This window comes from Impatiens glandulifera, chromosome 1 (assembly GCF_907164915.1).
Source record: "Impatiens glandulifera chromosome 1, dImpGla2.1, whole genome shotgun sequence".
NCBI classification, from domain to species: Eukaryota; Viridiplantae; Streptophyta; class Magnoliopsida; order Ericales; family Balsaminaceae; genus Impatiens; species Impatiens glandulifera.
The window spans coordinates 13,702,318-13,722,621 of NC_061862.1; the positions used below are offsets into that span (position 1 = coordinate 13,702,318).

Sequence of the window (20,304 nt, forward strand, 5' to 3'; positions counted from 1 at the left end):
GCTGAAACTTCAGGTTCACAAATAATGGTGTGTTGATTTTTTTGGGGGGTGAGTGAAGGCTACAGTTGATAGTGACATTATTAGTATTGTGTGGATTAGGAGATAGAGATAAGGATGGTGACATGTTCCTACATTCGTGTAGGGCATAGCACAAGATATCAGAAGAAAAATAAATAGAGAGAAACAGACTACTCATTTTGCAAGTTGTCAATAATATGACAAATTCAAATATATAGATATGATCTCTAGCTTAAAGAGATCGAACAATTACTTGTGGCTTAAACGAATTGTGGATCACAGTTTGGAACACAAAATTATTGCACCGATTTCCCCTCGATATTTGTTTGGTCATTGAAGATTTTTTTTAATGGATTCTTGAGAATACAGAGATGAGATGACATGGCAGTTCGTCACATCTCGTGGCACTGACTTATCTTCTAAGTTTAAGTAGTTATCATTCACTTAGCAAGAGAAATGTAAAAACACATGCATGAGTTTGTCATTGTAGAAGAGAAAAATGATGAGAGGAGATAACCCTTTTGTAGAATACCACCTATGCAACTATTGGCCAATTATGTGACAATATTGCATTTTGACAGTTCTTTACAAACTGAGTTGACGTTCACCGCCAAAATTGGGCTGAAAATGGTGGAGGAATTGGGCTGAAAACGGTGGAGGGGTAAGGGTGTTACGTGTCAGTTAGACCTTCTAAAAACAAAGAAACTTGAGAGTGGAACATAGAGTATGGAAGGAGTTGGATTCCTTACAGGTCAGAGACCTGATCTTTGATTCATGGAACAGGTCCAGGCAAAACAACACCCCAATCAGATTGGGCAAAAAATAATTGGACAGAAGACAGACAATGAATTTTCTAGAATCCATGAACTTAGCATGTTTAGATCAATAAACATGTACTCTTCTTAATCATCACTCTAAATCTACCAGTTTTTCCATCCCTTCATCTCTACATGGGTCAGTCAAAAGAAGTTGTCGTTTCCAACATTCTAGTAAGCTAATAAATCAAAGAATAAAATATCCAAAATAGTCAGCTTCCATCTTCTATACCAAAAAACAACAAACATCAGTTACTGGTTTTCTTTCCTTTCAGCTTTTGTATGTTCTTCCAAGTTCTCAAGATTAAGTTATATCGGGAATACCTCTAAATATTAGACCATGAAAACTCTTTATACTCCTTTCCAAGCAGAAGAAACCGACAGCGCAGCTCTAAATTAGTTCATTCGAGGTTGATGTGGTACTCGTAGGTCTCGGATGGACCAACACCATGAACGGAAATGAGGGTAGAGAGGGCCATAATTAGGATTTAGGCCACTTGGTGCTGTAGTTATGAATTCCTTAATTAGTTAAAACTTAAAAGGTAAACTAAAAGAAATTATGATTATATAATTAAAGAAGGAAATTTACCATTTGCGTTATACACGTCCCATTTCAGCACGCAACTTCTCCAATTTTTCCACCAATCTTACTATGTCTCTCTCCCTCTCTTCCATCTCTTGCACTTCCTTCAGGTTCTGAACTTTATCCAGCTCAAAAGTGGCGCTTTTGATGCAAACAACATACAAGTAATATCAGAACTACATAAAGAGAAGGCAGTGTAAACCAATTTGAAAAAGAAAAGTTTTTTTAAGTTGCTAACTGCAGATTATGGCGTCTTGTTTTAGATTATGGAGTTCTACATGCATTTCCTGTATACTTTTGCCATCCGCATGGAAGTTTTTCAGCTCTTCAGTAGCCTCTTGTGATTTTGGCGTTAGTTCCTGATTTTCCTTGTCCAAGCTGTGTGCCATTTGTGTGGCTTGCAGCAGTTCCTCCTTCACTCTCTCTCCTGCTCTTAAATCAACACCCATTTTACCAATCGAATCAAGAAAGCCCTTGACCTCTATGTCGCCCTCTTTGCTGAATGTTAAGTGTATGTGCACGAACTCCTCCAATTTCACGCTGAGCATTAACTAGGTCCTGTCTTAACACCATCAGTGAAGAACCTAGTCTATGGTTGTCTATCAAAAGTTGTTCGAGTTCTGCAGCCTGATTGGACATTTCTCTCTCTAGTTGACTCGCTGGTTGGTGACTACCAGGAAATGAGCCGTGATGCATTATGTGTTGTAGAGGTTAGAAGTAATTTCTTCCAATTCTGCAGGTACACTAAGAAAGTAACACAATTTAAAAGAGTCAATATGTGTACACATGCTATTTAACTTATGATGGTTGAGATTTGAAGAGAACGTCAAGATAAGTGTTTATTGGATATCTAACAGCATATTTATCACACTAACAGAGAGCAAGACTGACCAATACATTCATATGACATTATCAGCATGCAACTTTGAGTGCATTTTATCCATTAAATGCAGTTGAAGGAACTCCCTTCTGGCTAAACACTAGAAACAAACATGGGAACATTCAATTCGAAGCTAGATCTAGTTTTCTAATAGATTTATTATTTCGGGAACCCCAACTGTCATGAGAAACCTAAATGGTTGGGGTCCTAGGGAGGTGCCTATCTTCCTAAATTGTATAAGAGACCAGAAATGGTATTCTACGTTGGATTAATCAAGGGTGTCCTTTAACCTAAAGTGAGTCAACAAAGATCAATCCTATATCCGAATAGTTTTTTTTTACCAGGAAAAAAAGAAGGATTACACATGATACAGGGATGTGTGGGACAAGGAAGAGGATCCAAGCCATCTGCCGCTGATGCATTGCTCTTATCTAACAGAGTCCTGGACCAGTAAGAAAGGAATAAAGAAAAACAATTCAGCAGAAAGACCTATGTACTAGGTGGGAGTATATGGAGTTGAAAGGAAAAAACAAGCAAAATCGTTGATGACATAAGTGCGTTGCTATCCTGGTGTGCCCTCAGAAATAGGTGCCTCAGAGAAATTTCAATTTCCTGATCGGAGATATCTCCATCTTCCGCTGATTCATTGCTCTGATGTAACAGAGTTCAGGTCCACTTTACCCAAGGAGTAATGGCTAAGGCTGATTTTCTTCCATATATGGTTTCAAAAGGAAAATTAAAGGAATAAAGAAAGTAATTCAGCAGCAAGACCTATGTGCTAGGTGTGGTGTAATGGAATTTAGGAAATAAAGAAATTTGAAGACACAAGACACTACTATTCTGGTGTCATTTGGAAATCGGCGCCTTCGAGCAATTTATTGAGACTAGAAATGTTAATTTATTGAGGAGCTGGTGGTTTTTTTCATTTGATGAGATCAGAAGCCGGCCCTTGTTTCATTTGCAAATACCCTAATTGGTCTCTTTAGAGTCTATATATATTAGATTAAATGTCTCTGGAACTCCTCATTTAATGTTCATTCCAAGCCCAATTAAGGTATCAATAAATTGTTTCTTCAGATGATTATGATATCTACTTTACGTGTCCTCGGAAGCTTTAGTCGTAGTGAAGACTTTTTTGGTTTACCTATAATACCCTCAAATTGTTGGAGGAATAAATTGTAGGATTTAGTAAGCATCACAAGTAGGTTTCAACCCCATCATAAATAACTACCATCTAATGAAAAACCTTCCATGTGAAAACTTCCAACATTAGAGTAAAACAATAGCATTTTAGCTTTGCATCATTTTTTATATAAAGACATACACCTAAAGTAGAGCCACATTCTATTTCAACAGACATGAATGTGTGTGAGCTGTGTCTCCTTCTATAAATTCAAGGGTTGTCTCCTATATGGAAATTCATAAAGTTCTTTTGTAATGTAAATCCACCCTAATGAGATATACAATTTACAATCTAAGAATGCCAAAACCATATCATCATTCAGCAGCATAGAGAAGATAGTAACTTCAAATTTGTCCACAAGCATTTCAATCTCAAACATCACAATTATTAGCTTCATCATCAAGTAGAGAAGTAAATAATGCTAAAAGCAGAATATCATAAATTATACAGAAATGGAGAATTAACCTAGAATGGCAGCAAACTTGCAACACCTGTAGGTTTCAACTTCACCAAAAATAACTACCATCTAATGAAAAACCTTCTATGTGAAAACTTCCAACATTAGAGTAAAACAATAGCATCTTTAGCTTTTGCATCATTTTTTAAATAAAGACATGCACCTAAAGTGGAGCCACATTCTATTTCAACAATGACATGAATGTGTGTGAGCTGTGTCTCCTGTAAATTCAAGGGTTGTCTCCTATATGGAAATTCATAAAAATTCTTTTGTACTGTATATCCACCCTAATGAGATACAACTTACAAATCTAAGAAGGTCAAAATCGTATCATCATTCAGCAGCATAGAGCAGATAGTACATTCAAATCTGTATCTTAGAAGCATCTCAAGCGCAATCATCAAAATAGAATAGCGTAGATATTATACAAAAATGTTGAATCAACCTAGAATGGCAGCAAGCTAGTGATATCCTTGTGTGAACTTTTGCACAAGCGTAAACAAGCAACCACGGGATTTCGTTATATAGTGGATCTATCTATAAACATATCTGTCTGAAACCTTGATATCTACGATTGATTCATTAACATTATCAAAGAAATAAAAGCGATAAGGAGAAAACATTGGTCGAGAGTAGGCATGAAAGAATTAAGAGAGAAAACGTCGTCCTACATAAGAGAATTTACCGGTGATAATCGCTTCTCTTCCGATAGAGACTAATCTAAGCGGCTAGAAGACGATTTTTGCATGGAAGATCGACGACGGCGACGGCGGTTTCAGACTCCCTGGACAGAGATTGACCGGCTGCTTGAGTGAGAGAGAGAGTAATTAGAATAGAAGTGAGAACAATAAATGAAAATTTGTTTGTCATTCATCAAAACAACTTATTAACCTAAACAATTAATACTATTATTATCTATTTTAAATATTAAATACCTAAGATATTACTAGTTTAAATATAGTCATTGTAGTTTGTTTTATTAAATATTTTTAATATTATCTATTATAAATTTATAATGCTTAAGTTTTAATAATTGGACTCTCAACCAAAAAAATGGTAAGAAGACATTGCACATGAAGGGTGATTAGTCAAAATAAAAAAAAAAAATTCCAAGTACTATTGAGATCGAGTTTGGGACGGTTTTATCAGATAGAGCTCGAACTTTGAGTTTAGTCATCTCGAACTATCTTTCATATACGAAAGTTTAGTATGTTTATTTTAAATGACGTGGCATTACTTTGTTTTATACCAATTAAAACCCCAATTTTTTTATATCAAACAAAACTTTCTATCCTTCAGGCCTCTATGAGGTCCTTGGTTCGAGCCCTGGTTAAATGACTATGTGTTTAACCCGCGGAGATTAGTCGCACTTCATAGGAGTAGCGAAACTCAACGTTCTAAAAAGAAAAGAAAAACAAAACTCTAAGATTGCTCATGTAACTTTTATGGAGTATGCATGATATGGAAGAGAACTTCTTCTTATCGGCGCACTAAAAGGTCAGCAGCCCAACAACAACACAATATCACTTCAAACAATCTCAATCTCCCATCCAAAAAGTTCAAGTTGTCAAAGAGAATGCACTCATTTATTTGAATGGTGGATCAAATAGCAACTTGCCTTTAGCTAGTCTAGATGATGTTGGGTTTGACACCTATTTTTAATTGCATATATAAACCAGACAAACTTTTACTTTGTCTTGAATCAGTTAAAGTTAATGATCTTTGTATTAAACCAACAAGACTTCTCTACCACATGAATGCAGCAACGATGAAAACCGGATAGTTTGTGAAACAAACTAGGGAAACCAATCTAATGATTAAGTTCCCCCTCATAAATTGGACCTTAATACTTTTCAGCTTTGAAGCCAAGTCAAATATGACACCATCAAAGATAAAGTCTAGAAATGATATTTATTCAAATGCAAACACTAAAGACTGACAGTGATCAAATTGATTTATTGTTTGTATTGAACGATCTCAACTCCAAAATGCACCAAGAAACCATTCCAAAACACAAGGCAACAAAATGCACCAAGAAAACCATTCCAAAACACAAGGCAACGAGGCATTGAAGGTTGTAAAGAAAAACATAGTGATCAGGAAAAGAAATTTCAAGCCTAGGAAGAAGGGTGGTTCTTTGAAGGAAGAGATGGAAGAAGATAGTTCAATGGAAGAGAATTGGATTAATAATTTTGGAGGAGAGAAGGACCAAGTTTTGTTTCATATAAAAAATATTAAGTAATGTCCTGTCATTTAAAACAAAGGAGAGTTTACACGATACTTTCTATCGGTGAAAAGACTCAAATGACAAATGTTTGATAATTCGAACCCAAATAGTTCCATTCAAAATTCAAGCTCTGTAAGATAAAATCGCCCCAAATTTGAGCCCTCAAATGATAATTAAGCTTTTCTTTTTTATATTATTTTTTAAAATTTAATCCCTAATTAAAATATACACTCAATTAGCTATAAGACTTCATATTATTAATTAATAATGAATTGAAGTTGATATTTATATCAAAATTATATATCAAAGTCAGTTTTCAGTTCAATTCAAAAAATATTTTTCTATTTTTACATCACTCAATATTAAACAAAATATTAAAATATTTTCTTTTTTAAATTTTTATTTTTTATTTTATTCTTACATATTAATATCATTAGAGGTTTTCTTATCAAAAATATTTTATATTTCTTCAAATCACCATAAATTATTATTTTTAAATAATCCATATTATAATTTTAAACAAGAGGATAAAAAAATAATAAATAAAATGTGTATCTCATATGTAATACTTGTTGAATAAATAAATAAATAAAATCAACTAAAAAGAATATTCCATATAAATTACAATTTGAGTAGTAATAGTTTCAAATGAATCTCAATTCATCAAATCAAATTAAAGTTTAAAGAGTAAAAAATTTTTTTCTAAATAACCTACAATTATTTATCATGTCAAAAATTCACTCATACACTACACTACTCAATTCTTTATTGGAACTCATTATTTGAATAATTTTAATTAATTATTTATTGTTATTTCTAAATACTTTTATATTATTTAAATAGTTTTATACTTATTAGGGTTATAAAAAGTTGAATTAATTTTATAAAAATATTAATATGTAATAGAAAATTATTTTTTTAAAGAAATAAAAATATTTTAATTGATAATTTAATTAGGTAATTAATGATGGGCTAGATAAAATATGTTGAATTATTTGAAGATTATTTAATTACACAAAACTAAACTAGGCAGCTTTTTATCCAAATAATTTTTATAACCCCAGTAATTTAAATGTGTTATTCAAATAACTTGGATTTGAAGAAGATCTAGAATTAGCTTGACTAACATATACTTGACAATTGATGGTGTGGAATAAAATATTTAGTTAAAGTAAATACTGATAAACAAAATTTAATCAAATTCGCAAACCAGATCCAAAACAGTATTCAAAAACTCAATTTTTATTGAGTATTGTGTCGAAAAAATGAACACGGAACATTTGACCATTGCGCCAGATTTGAGTTATATTTTTAAACATTAAGAATTGGAAGGAAATCTTAATTTATAGATTAGTTTATGCTTTACAAAAATGAAAGTGGATACAGATTACATAAATCTGTCTCTAGCCAAAAAAATAGTAATCAATGGTTGGTTGGCTGGCGTTACTCTCCCGAGTTTGTTCTTGTTCATATGACAAAACCGTCTCTGATTGTTGAGTTCTTGAGAATGATGGTAACCCCAGATCGAATGTAAAACCCTTCAGAAGATCTGTCACCTTCTTGAATCCCTTCAGAGTTAGCAATCGTGACGTTCTTTCCAATTCTAGCATTCTTATCAATTATGCACTCCCTTCACCAAATCATGTAAAACCATCATCAGATGCATGAAGAAAAATGAGTTTAAACACTAATAATCTAAAAACTATACTTGATTTTGGTGTTTTCTCCAATTCCAATAGGAACTTTTCCTTCAGCAAGCATTGAGGAAATTTCAGCATCAGTTTCATAGTTATCAGCTCCAAGCATCACTGTGTCCTGCAACAGCATATCATATTATATAGTAATTTTGACAGTTTGATACAAACCCTAATTACAAAATCATACCTTTAAGTGAGCGTTGGAATTTATACGTGACCGAATCCCAACAACACTATGCTCTATAAAACAGTTTGTTAAGAAGCTTCCATGTGAAATGATTGAATCTACAATCTGCAAAAATTCATTAAATATTAAACCAAAAAACTGTTTTTTCATTGAAGAATTAAACTACAACATATAGATTTCTGGAGACCTGCTATTATCGATTTGTGATGGTGGTAAATTCCTTCTCGAAGTGTACATTGGTTTATCCGCATCATAGAACTGAACCTTGGCTCCTGTGGTTTGTATTAGGAAACAAACATAGAATCATGTTATGTCCATAATTTGGAATAATAATAACAATAATAATGGTAATGTACTTACATGCGATGTTAAGGCAAGATTTGCTTCGAAAAATGACCTAATTGTTCCAATATCTTCCCAATAATCATTAAACAAATAAGCCTGCAATTTTTTTATTTCCATAACATACCTCTGTTACACTTTTTCCATTAACAGAATAAAAATAAAATAAAAGGCTAAAGTTTGATAAACGAGAACCTTAATGTAGAATTCTTTAGCCGAAGCAGGTATGATCTCCGACCCAAAGTCGTTTGCAGTAGGAAATCGCCATCTGAACAATAGTTTAAAAATTATAGAAACCTTTGAATATTACTTTAGCTAACAGTTATTCGTTTTAATAGTTACTTTTCACTTTTTACCTCAAGAGGTTCAGAAGTATCTCCTTCTTGAACACATATACACCCATGGAAGCAATGTAAGGTTTCTTTTCAGCTTCATCTTTGGAAAGCCCGAGAACAGGTTGTATCTACTGCCTAATTAGAACAAAAGACAGCCCACCCATTAACCTAACTCTAACTCTAACTATAATAATCTTTAACCCTACAAATCACAAAAACTAATTACCATTCCCTTCAATTCCTCCCCTTTTGGTTTTTCACTAAACGATAGGACCCTTCCTTTTCCGTCTATCTTCATTAAACCGAAGTCTGAGGCACGGCTATATTGAACAAAACAAAAATACACTTTAAACAAAACAAAATTGAAAAACACACAGGATTATGACAAAGAAAACCTCACCTGTCATCCATTGGTAGACAAGAAATAGTAATGTCTGCACCACTTTGGCGATGATTCTATAAACATTATCCACACGATTCGATAATTTAGTGAAAAATTAAAAAAATGACACTTGATTTTTCAAATCATCTACGCAGCCTTACTTGAACAAAATCCATGTAGTCCATTCTGTATAAGTGATCCCGGATAGAATGAGCACATCTTCAATGTCCTTGCTTCTTGGATCCTACAAAAACTCATCCAAATTGAAAACTTTCAACTGCAAAATCAAATTTTATTTTATTTTGATTTGAGGGTATAATATATATTACCTCGAATAGCCAATGGAATTGCCTGACAGCATCTGCAGTTCCTTGGAACCATCTTTTGCCTTCTAGACCAGGTGTTTGAGTGGCTGCTAGAACCTATGATCAAATGTTAAAAGTTTGTATTAAACTAAAGTATTGTAAACATGACTTGTAATAATACGATCTTAGTCACACCTCGACATAGCCATCTCCGAAGGTGACACCACTGCTGAAATTGTAAGCCCGAGCAAGATGTCTGTTGAGTGATGCCGAGTTGAATTGAGTGAGAATGTACACCTTGTTGATCCCACTATTTATGCAGTTGCTCATTGGCACATCAATCAATCTATATGCTCCTCCAATTGGGACCTAGATTTTGATTGATTCATTGATTGTTGAGCAGAGCAGATGAAATAAGACAAAATTAAACAGTGTCTGGAAGAAGAAGACTTACAGCAGGCTTGGCACGTCGTTTTGTTAGAGGGAAAAGACGAGTACCCGCTCCACCTCCAAGGATAATAGCTACAACAGTTCTAGGATCCCTTTTCTCCATTTCTAAGTCCCTCAGCTGAAACAGGCAAAATTTCAGAAGAAGAAGAAGAAGAAAAGGGTTTTATATAATATTCTAATGGCAATGTGGACTTACCTTGTCCTCACCTGCAACACTAGCAGAAACAGACATGCTAACATATGGGTTGACATTGGTGTTCCTTTGATTCCCATGATTAAAACAGCTAAATTTCAACTTCTTTCCCATCAAATCTCCATTGCAGAACTTCACAATTCTCGAGTTCTTCTCTGCCAATCCAACTCTTCTTCCATGTAACTGACCGGCGGCTGAAAGTGCAATCCTTCCATCGCTGGCCACTGCCATTTTCATAAAAACTAAAAGGGTGAAACGGAATTAGCTTGGATTCTTCCGGGTTTGTAATTGATTTGATGATTAATAACGTGAACAAGAAGAGCAAATAGTATGTATGACAGACAGAGGAAGAAGAGGAAGAAGAAGAAGGAGAAAAAGAAAGAGTTTTTTGGCATGGGATGCATGCTATTGGGGGGAACCCACTTAGGCCACGTTATCCAAATACAACAGCAGCCACCAATTTGTGGGTGTTTATGTGACCCTCGAAACTTGGTTGGATACTGTGGTGGGACATTTACAAAAAAGTCCTCTTTATGCATCTCAATTTACACAAACACGGAATATGCGTTAGATGCTTCTGCTCCTCCTGTGTCCTGTCTACTGCATGTGAGAGAATGGTCGTCGATCGATGGATCGATCACTCTCACTTTGGCATTTCATCGAACACAGACCATGCACTCCGTGCTCCTTTTTCTTTGGAGTTTTCCATTTCAATCTATCTGGGCCTCCTCCTTGTACTTTTTACTCTTTACATTAAACAAATTTTTTTTTATGTAAAATGTAGTTACACTTAAAGATTTTAGTTTAAAAAATGTTAGTTACATATATTATATATATTATTATTATTATTATTATTATTATTATTATGTATATATATAATAAAATAATAATAAACAAATGATATTATAAAAAAATATTTAAATTAAGAGTAAATGACAGAGAGTGACGCTCAACAGCTACTCCATAGCGACCCACCACTTCAGGCACTATGTAAAAGAAAATATTATCATGTAAAAATTAGAGAAAGATAGCTATGTTTCGAAACGGAATGCTCTTGAACATTATCATTTTCGAGACGGAATGCTCCTGAACATGGCTATATTCTGGACAAAATAATCCTAAACATGACAATGTTTTAGACAAAATGCTTCCGAATATGGCCATGTTCGGGACGGAATGCTCCCGAACATGACTTTCTCTTTAAACTTTTTACATTTATAATTTTCTCTTTAACTTTTTACATAATAATATTATTTTTATTTTTCATTGTGCCTTATTTTTTTCACGTGGCTGTCAGTGGGTATCGCTGGAAGTCGCTGTCACTGGCCTCGCTCCTTCTATTATTATTCAATTATATTAATTTATTTATTTGATTAAATAATACTTTTAAAAATTTGTAGATATAAATTTATTTATTTAATTTTTAATATAAAATTGTATAAAATTGTAAAATTTAAATTGTTTATAAACTAGTAAAATATTTTTATCTTCAATTTAAAATCGTAATAGTTTAATTATTTAAGAGTTTATCGAAAATCAGACCCCTTATCATTCTCTAGAATTGTAGAGTGAACTTGAGATTTTAATAACTTTCTTATTATTCTCCAATTACAATCTCTATGGACTTTTTTTTAGAAAAAAAAAAGGAAGATTTAGTTACGATTAGAAATCCACTTTTCTTTATCCATGGATTCTTTATTCATACTTAATTCAATTGGAATTTTTAATATAATTTGAATATTCTGTTTCGCAATTTTATAATCCAATTTTTAATTCACATTTGGATCAAAATCATGAGAATTTCTATTTTTCCTCGAATCTATCATTGAGAGGGAAATGATTTCATTCTTTTAAGAAATAAAGTTTTTGGTCGAAATATCAATAATTCCGAAAGACCCCTTAACTATCAAGGAGATATAGAACGAATCACACTTTCACCACTAAACTATACCCGTCACAATCTTATTATTACATAATAATGTATCTTTTGTCGAACAGAAAATTGGACGTAATTAAGAAAAACACCAAAATCATAACATAAAATATATTTAGTAAGAATCTATAGTTTAATTTACTTGGGAATTCATCTTATCCTTTTTTTCTTCAGATTAATAACTTAATTCTTGAATAATTTTTTTTTATGAATATCAATATATATTTCAAACTATCACTTTTTTTTATAAAAAAATTAAACATTACTGAATCATAACCAGAAGTCTCTTTCTTTAAAGTTATATATAGAAAAGAAGAAAAAATCCTTCTTCTTTTCTATTCCATTTTGATTCTTTGTATTTTCCTTTTTCATTCCTATTCTTTTTTCTCATAAAAGGGTAGAAGGCTAAATTAAAGGATTCCTTCGTTCCTGATAGTTATTTATTTAATCGGTGGTTAGGAGCATACTCTGGATCGGAATCGTGAGGAGTGCTGCTTAAAACTTTCTACTAACTTAAAGTCCCAATTCAAATTTTTTTATGTAAAAATATCCAGGTGGATAGATTTTAGAATTTACATTATTAATCATTTGTGTACCTTGGTCTTCATAATCATCCACTTTTTTTTTATCAACCCCGGTAATTAGAGTAATAGATATTTGAAACAATTAGAAAATTACAAAAATGAAACCATTCATTTTGAACAACAAAGGGCCATTAATCAAGTCCGACAACGGATTTTTCAACAAGCCTTAGAAGGAGCTCTCGGAACTCTGAATAGTTGTTTGAACAACGAGTTACATTTACGTACCATCAGTGCTAATATTGGCATGTTTGGGACGATCAAAGAAATAACTGATTAGTTTTTCTACTTTAGGCATTATTTTTCTTTGAGTATGTGAAAGAAAAAAATTAATAAAGGGATGATTTTGAGAATTTTTTGGATAAAATAATTTAAAAAATATTAATATATATAAATAAAATAAAATTAATAATTTAAAATATATAATATTTTAATATTTTGGTGAATAAATTAAATGATATAATATAGGAGAGGGTGTGAAATATATTTGATTTGTTTAAGTTTTTGAATAATTCGAAAAAGACCTATTAATGAAATTGTGCATTTTATATGTTTTGGTCTCTTAGTTGAAATTGAATCCAACCAAGCAATATTAGGCCCAAACTTAGGCTCACAATCAATTGAGACCAACTGTAGGCCCAAACTTTACAAATCTTAATACCCAAATATAACAAGTTTTGTCAACAGCCCTCTAGAGAATAGAAAATAGGTCCACATAATAAATAAATATAACAAGGATTTAGACAGGTAGATATGAGCAAGGCCTTGGTTTTTTTGATTCACTCCAAAAAAAAAATAATAATAAAAAAAAAATAAAAAAATCTTGTTGTTAAAGCAAAAAATTTATTTTTAAAATTTGAAGACTAATTTGTCCTTTGAATTTAGAGATACGGTGTAGGTGAGAGAATAATGGTTTAGAGATAATAAAATTAGAGGATAGTTTTGGTATTTAAATGATAAAATTATTTGATTTGATGGATGATAAGATGTTTGAGTTTTGAACCATTTCACGAACCATTTCCTGTCTTACTCACTTTTCAAACAATTTTTCCCAAACTACCCACCTTTTCATTCACATTCCCAAACTACCCACCTTTCTCTCTCTAAATCATTAATCAATCTTTTAATTACACATTTTTCACATTAAATTCACTAATTACTTTATTTTATAAATATAAATATATATAATTAAAATTAATAATATATATTATAATATATATTACATAAATATTAAAATAACATATATATATATTTTATTTTTACTTAATTTTATAATTATAATATATATAATTAAAAATAAACATTATAAATTAAATAATACAAATAAATATTATAAACTAAAACAAAAATCATCACCTAACCCTTTAATATTATATATTAAAATAAAATATATTATATAAATATTAAAATAACACATATACTACATTAAATATTAAAACAACACATATATTTTATTTCTACTTAATTTTATAAATATAATATATAATTAAAACTAAACATACTAAATTAAATATCAAAATAATACTATAAACTAAAATTAAATAAATAACATAAACCTTAAATAAAATAAAATAAACTAAATCTTAAAATAAATTACCTAAATCTTAAAATATTTATAAAAGTGTTAATTTAAAAAAACTTAAAATAAAATAAATTAAAATAAACTTTAAAATATACGTATTATTTTAATATTTATGTAATATATGTATTATTTTAATATTTATATAATATATATTTTATTTTAATAAATAATATAATATTAAAACTTTATGTAATTTAATTTATTTTAATGTATAATATTTTATTTTAGTTTATAATATTTATTTGAATTATATTTATAATTTTTAATTTTAATTATATATATTAAAATATATATATATATATATATTTTGTATTTATAAAATAAAGTAATTAGTGAATTTAATGTGAAAGATGTGTAATTAAAAGGTTGATTAATGATTTAGAGAAAGAAATGTGGGTAGTTTGAGAATGTGAATGAAAAGGTGGGTAGTTTGAGAAAAATTGTTTGAAAGGTGGGTACAACATGAAATAGTTCCCATTTTCCGGTTTACCCACATTTCATTCACTTTTTTCTCAATATACTCACATTTCCATCCACTTCCCCAAAATACTCACCTTCTCTCACTAAACTCATAATTAACTCACTAATTATACATTTTCTAATAATTAAAAATTTTAAATAAATATTAATATATTTTATCTGTATAATGTAATTAATAATATTTAAACAATTTAAATAAAATAAAATAAATTTAAATATTATATATTAAAATAAAATATATATTATATAAATATTAAAATTACACATATTTTATCTTTACTTAATTTTATCTATTAAATTAAATAATATATATATATACTTTATTAAAATAAAATTAAACTACATAGATAAAATTAAACTACATAGATAAAATATACATTTTACTTTAATGTTTACCTATATTTTATTTTAATTTATAATATTTATTAAAATTATTTAATTTAACGTATATTTATGATTACTAGTGGAAAATTTTACAACTTAATTTTAATTAAATATATTATATTTGTAAATTAAATATAAATTATATGAATATTAAAATAAAATGTACAAAGATAAATTAAATTATATAATAAAATTGAATTATTTTTTAACCACTTAAAAAAAATCATGTCATATAATAAAATTAAATATAATATATTTATAAAATTAAGTAAAGATAAAAATGAATAATTCAAATAAATATATTATATATGAAAGATAAAGAAAAATTGTAAGAATAAAATAAGATGTATTCAAATAAATAAAGTTTTATTGTATTTATTTTATTCCCTATATAATATATTTTATTTTAATTTATAATATTTATTTTAATATGTTTAATTTTAATTATTTAATTTAATATGTTTAATTTTAATTATACATATTATATTTATAAAATTAAATAAAGATAAAATATGTTAAGATTTATTCAATATATTTTATTTTAATATTTATATAATGTATTTTATTTTAATATATAATATTTAAATTTTGTTTTAATTATTTAATAAAATATTATTAATTTTAATTATATATATTATGTATAAAATTAAGTAATTATTAAGTTTAGTGAGAAAAATATGTAATTAGTAGGTTAATTAATGAATTTAGTGAGAGATATGAGTATTTTGGGAAAGTGAATGTAAATGTTGGTATATTGGAAAAAAGTGAATGGAATGTGGATAAGAGAAATGATTTCTTTGGGTTTTGGGATAAAAATTGGATTTTATCCTTAAAAACCCTTTCATTCAAAAGAGGCCCAAATCAATCAGAGTTTAATTAAAATGATGAAATTTGTGAACTTTAAAATTAAAATTTTAATTTTAAATAGTAAGAATTTATTTAAAAGAAAATATTAGTTACATATTATTATTATTATTATTATTATTATTATTATTATTATTATATATATAATTAATTACAAAATAGAGAAAAACTAATAAAAATTATAAAAAAAATAATATTAACTCACTAAGGTATGTAACAATAGTGATTCTTAATTAAGAGATTAGTTAACCTTTATTAGAATCATACAATTTGAAGAGTTAATTTTGAATCAATATAAGTATCATTTCAATCATTATCATTTTAATTAGTAATTTAATGATTAAAATATTCATAATTTTAATTACGTTAATGTTGTAAACAATATTTATCTTAATTGTTTTCTCCAATAATAATCAAAATAGATTTAAAGTCAATTGTTATTGCATATCATAAAATTGTGTTAATTGTGAAAAGACCCACCCAAAACAGGTTAACCTCATATAATATGTTCTCAATTCCTTCAATTTTTAGAGCCACAAAGTTGTTATTTTCATCTGTTACAAAATTTTAATTATTATATCTCTAATTCATATTATATTATCTTCTAAACTTATTGTCTTCTTTTAATTTCTTCCAACAGAAAATAAAGAACATAGTTTATAAGAAAATTAGCTTGTTTTATATGAGAAGAGAATCATTGGATTTGATGAGATCTTAGGAGATCCTAAAAAGATTGCAATTGAAGAAAAAGGTCCAATTTCAAAGTTGATTTACATAGACAAAGTCTGAATCTGATGCTCTATTTCTTTCAACTTTTGCTGGACAATATTGTTTTATTTATTTTTTATTTTCAAATATAATGTCAAATAATCATACACTTAAAGAATATTATATCCCAAATTAAAAAAAACCTTAAAAAAAGAAAATTCCAAAGTAATTTCAATGATTTTAAAAATAAACCAAAACAATATATATATATATATATATTTATAAGTTTCTGCTCATGCATTTCCTTCATATATATATATATATATTTATTTATTTTATTTGCAAAGAATTTTTCCTTGATATTTATATTGCAAGTAGGAGAGGCATGTTAGAGAACAAGTGAACCCATTTGTTACACGCCACCACTTCCATGAAACACAAATCAAAGGATAAGGAATTATAATATATATATATATATATATATATATATATATAAAATATTTGTATATAATATTTGTATAGAATTCAAAAAACACATGTTTAATATATATATATTAAATTAAATTTATAAGAAAATATTATATTTCAACTTTTTCGTCTTATTAGAACAACTTTCTTTGGAATAAATGAAATTATTTAAAAAATATCAAAATATTATATTATCACAACATTAAAATATTATGATAATATTTTTAAAATATGTTATTCTATATTATATATAACATCATTTCTCAAACTTAAAGATGAAAAATGTTTAGACTGAAGTTGAAGACGAAATTGTAAAATGTTAATATTATGTATTATTTAATCTTGATAAACACGTGAGTTAAATAAATTATCGAAGAATGTATAATCTCATGAGCATTGAATGTTGGGAGAAACACAACTAATTAATAAAAATAACTTCGATATGACTCGTGAGTTTTGTAATCTATTAAACGACGGGATGATCATGTGTTGATTAAATAACTTACCGAAGAAAATAGAATTTTATGAACATTAAATGTTGGGTGAAACATAACTAAAAAAAGAAAAGTTTTATAATAACGAAAAAATGAAAATATTAACAAAATTATTTAAAAAAAAATATATTAAAAATATTAATAATAAATTATTAGAACTTTCACTCATGACTAAAGTAATCATGGAAGAAGGTGAGAGAAGATTATAATTTTGTGTGTTCAAAAAAAAAAACGTGACTCTCATCTATTATGTTAAAATAAAAATAGAAAGAAAAACAATATAATAATATAATTATCTTACAAATATGTTATTCAATATTATAACATAAAATATGAAACTTGAGACATGTTATAACAAAGGCATCTAAAGTATAAATATTTATGTATGGTCCAATATAAAGTAAAGATTAATATAATTCGTCGCTATAACTTTATACATGACATCATGGACGCGCTTGCTTAGACGATATTAATTAATTAATCATAGAAGTCATTGTCACCCTCTTTTTCTCTTTTCTCATTTGATGGAGTAATCTTTAATTATCATCCATTTCTTGTTTTTCTATTGTTGACACTTGTTATTGTCGTTTTGTCAATGACCATTAATTCCTAATTCCTTTCACCAATTAAAAATTAAATAAATATATTTATATACATATAATCATACTCTACGTACGTAATAAAAATTAAAGGTGTATAAAATTAATGGTTTGATAGATGGGTGGGTGGCCCGACTTATAAGTTTGATTAGTAATGGGTTTACAATATGTGGATCATATGAATTTGACCAACCCTATCTATCTATAATGGAGGTGGGCATTAGGATAATTTCACAAACCAATGGTAACCAATTCTTTATCATCTCCAGCAAATAATGTTATACCCAACTTGTGTTTCATGCACATATATCCCTGCTTTTTTTTATATATATACATTATTCTTTATTATACTATAAAAATGAGAATAGTTTGACCTAATTGACAAAATTAGGAATGAAGGTTTAAAATGTCACAAAACACACCTCAAATTAAAGATAAAAAGGCAACGAGAAACAAAATGTTCATTAACAAGCAACAAAACAAAATGAATGTTAATGAGTTCGGAGGTTTCAAAAAGATCAATGAATTTTCGACCCTCTCTGTTTTGGTTTAGGGTTGTCTGAAATAGATTGGTGGGATGGGAAATGGCACAAAGAAAAGTTTATCCACAACAAGTGGAAAATTAGTCAATTTCTTTGTGTCCTTGAGGTTGTGGTCAGAATGGTGGGGTGGGGTTCTTATTGATGAATGCAACAAATTGGCTCCTTTTCATGTGCTTTGTTTTGAAAAGAGGATCTTTTGGAGCTGATTCTGCTCCCACCAATACTCACCTTTTGATCTTATATATTAATTCATAATTCATCATTATTTTCCCTTAATTTCTCTAGTTAATATAAATATCATACACTTTTTTAATAATTAGGTGTAAATGGTGTGCCATTCATCTAAGATTTTAAAATCTTTAAAATTTCATATTTAATTATCTTAATATATATATATATATATTTTAAATAAATATAATTAATTAATTAATAACTCTAAAACAATAGATTTAACTTATTAAACCAACTTAACTTATTTAATTTTATTGGTAAGTTATACAAAAACATATATTAAATAAATGATATTTAAATTATTGTTTATAAAACTATATGTTAAAACTTTAACAGCACATTTTACCTATTCATTATTTTTTAAAATAGAATATTTAACCCGTTTGACACATTATATTTATTTAAGATTTTAAATTAAAATTAATTAATAATCATATTCCATCGTTACTTGAAAAAACAATTATATATATATATATATATATATATATATATATATATATATATTATACATTTTGAATAATCATTTTTTCTCTTTTTTCAATAATATTTAATTTAATAATGTATGTACAAGTGTATACAACAATACAATAAACATGAATTATCACGACATTAATAAGCATGCATTCACAAGTTAACATGACACGAATATGTCTGTAGACCATAATATTTTGAATGAGTCATGACACGACACGATATACATGTAAACGAGCATCGACATGACACAATTGAAGGATTGTCACGAAGTGTCCGAGTCGATCAAGATAGAGTCAACACAATGCTCAACTCTAGTGGGTACAACACGACATAAATGGTGATGCCCATAACACATTTTCTATTGGAATATTTCACCACAGAAAGTGTCCATTCATGGAGTTACATAAGTGAAATGATGACTTGGACTCACATGTATTTGCTTAAGAGAAATGATAGGACAGTGAAAGAGCAACGAAAGCAAAACCACGAATCCTACGCAGCCTTCCACATGTGCAGAGAAAAGAAAATATATGTATATGGTAGTATAAATACAATTCCAAATCCAAAACCCGCCATAATCCTCAAATTATTTCTCTCTCTCAAACTTCTCTGGCTCTAGCGAAAATCATCTACCAACCCAAAACTCTATTATTTCATTTTAATGTTAATGGTCTTGTGTTTCCACTCTTGAAGTTATACTTATTGGTAAGAAGCCTAGAAGAGTTTATAAATTGATCAAAGAGGTAATACTTGTTACAGACAAGTTAGAGACTCATTTTCTACATAGTCGAGATCTTATAACAAGTCGAATAATGTTATACATAATACTACTTTTGGAGATTCTATTGGCATCCATTTTTACCCACATGTAGAGTTTTAAAAGAATTTCACATTTATTAGATCTATTTAT

The 20,304-nt window shown here is 28.6% G+C and overlaps 1 protein-coding gene and 1 long non-coding RNA gene across 3 annotated transcripts; both read right to left on the reverse strand.

Moving 5' to 3' along the window:
* Positions 1–973: 973 nt before the first annotated feature.
* On the reverse strand, positions 974–4,753 carry LOC124921225. 2 transcript variants are annotated; one of them, XR_007097653.1, is made up of 4 exons: positions 4,622–4,753; positions 1,655–2,160; positions 1,423–1,557; positions 974–1,336 (listed from the first exon to the last, which is right to left on the reverse strand). It is a non-coding gene; the product is annotated as an uncharacterized LOC124921225 (long non-coding RNA). The 2 variants fall into 2 exon arrangements; XR_007097654.1 differs by having other exon boundaries at positions 1,655–2,149; positions 4,622–4,738.
* A 2,704-nt stretch (positions 4,754–7,457) lies between these two features.
* Positions 7,458–10,433, reverse strand: LOC124919860 (glucose-1-phosphate adenylyltransferase large subunit 3, chloroplastic/amyloplastic-like). Its single transcript, XM_047460221.1, is given in 16 exon segments — positions 7,458–7,793; positions 7,872–7,978; positions 8,048–8,154; positions 8,236–8,316; positions 8,404–8,488; positions 8,585–8,657; positions 8,746–8,843; positions 8,845–8,859; positions 8,951–9,044; positions 9,125–9,180; positions 9,268–9,308; positions 9,311–9,350; positions 9,436–9,528; positions 9,607–9,780; positions 9,866–9,979; positions 10,058–10,433. Coding segments are annotated over 16 exon segments (1,575 nt in total). The 5' UTR covers positions 10,292–10,433; the 3' UTR covers positions 7,458–7,630.
* Between the last annotated feature and the right edge of the window lie 9,871 nt (positions 10,434–20,304).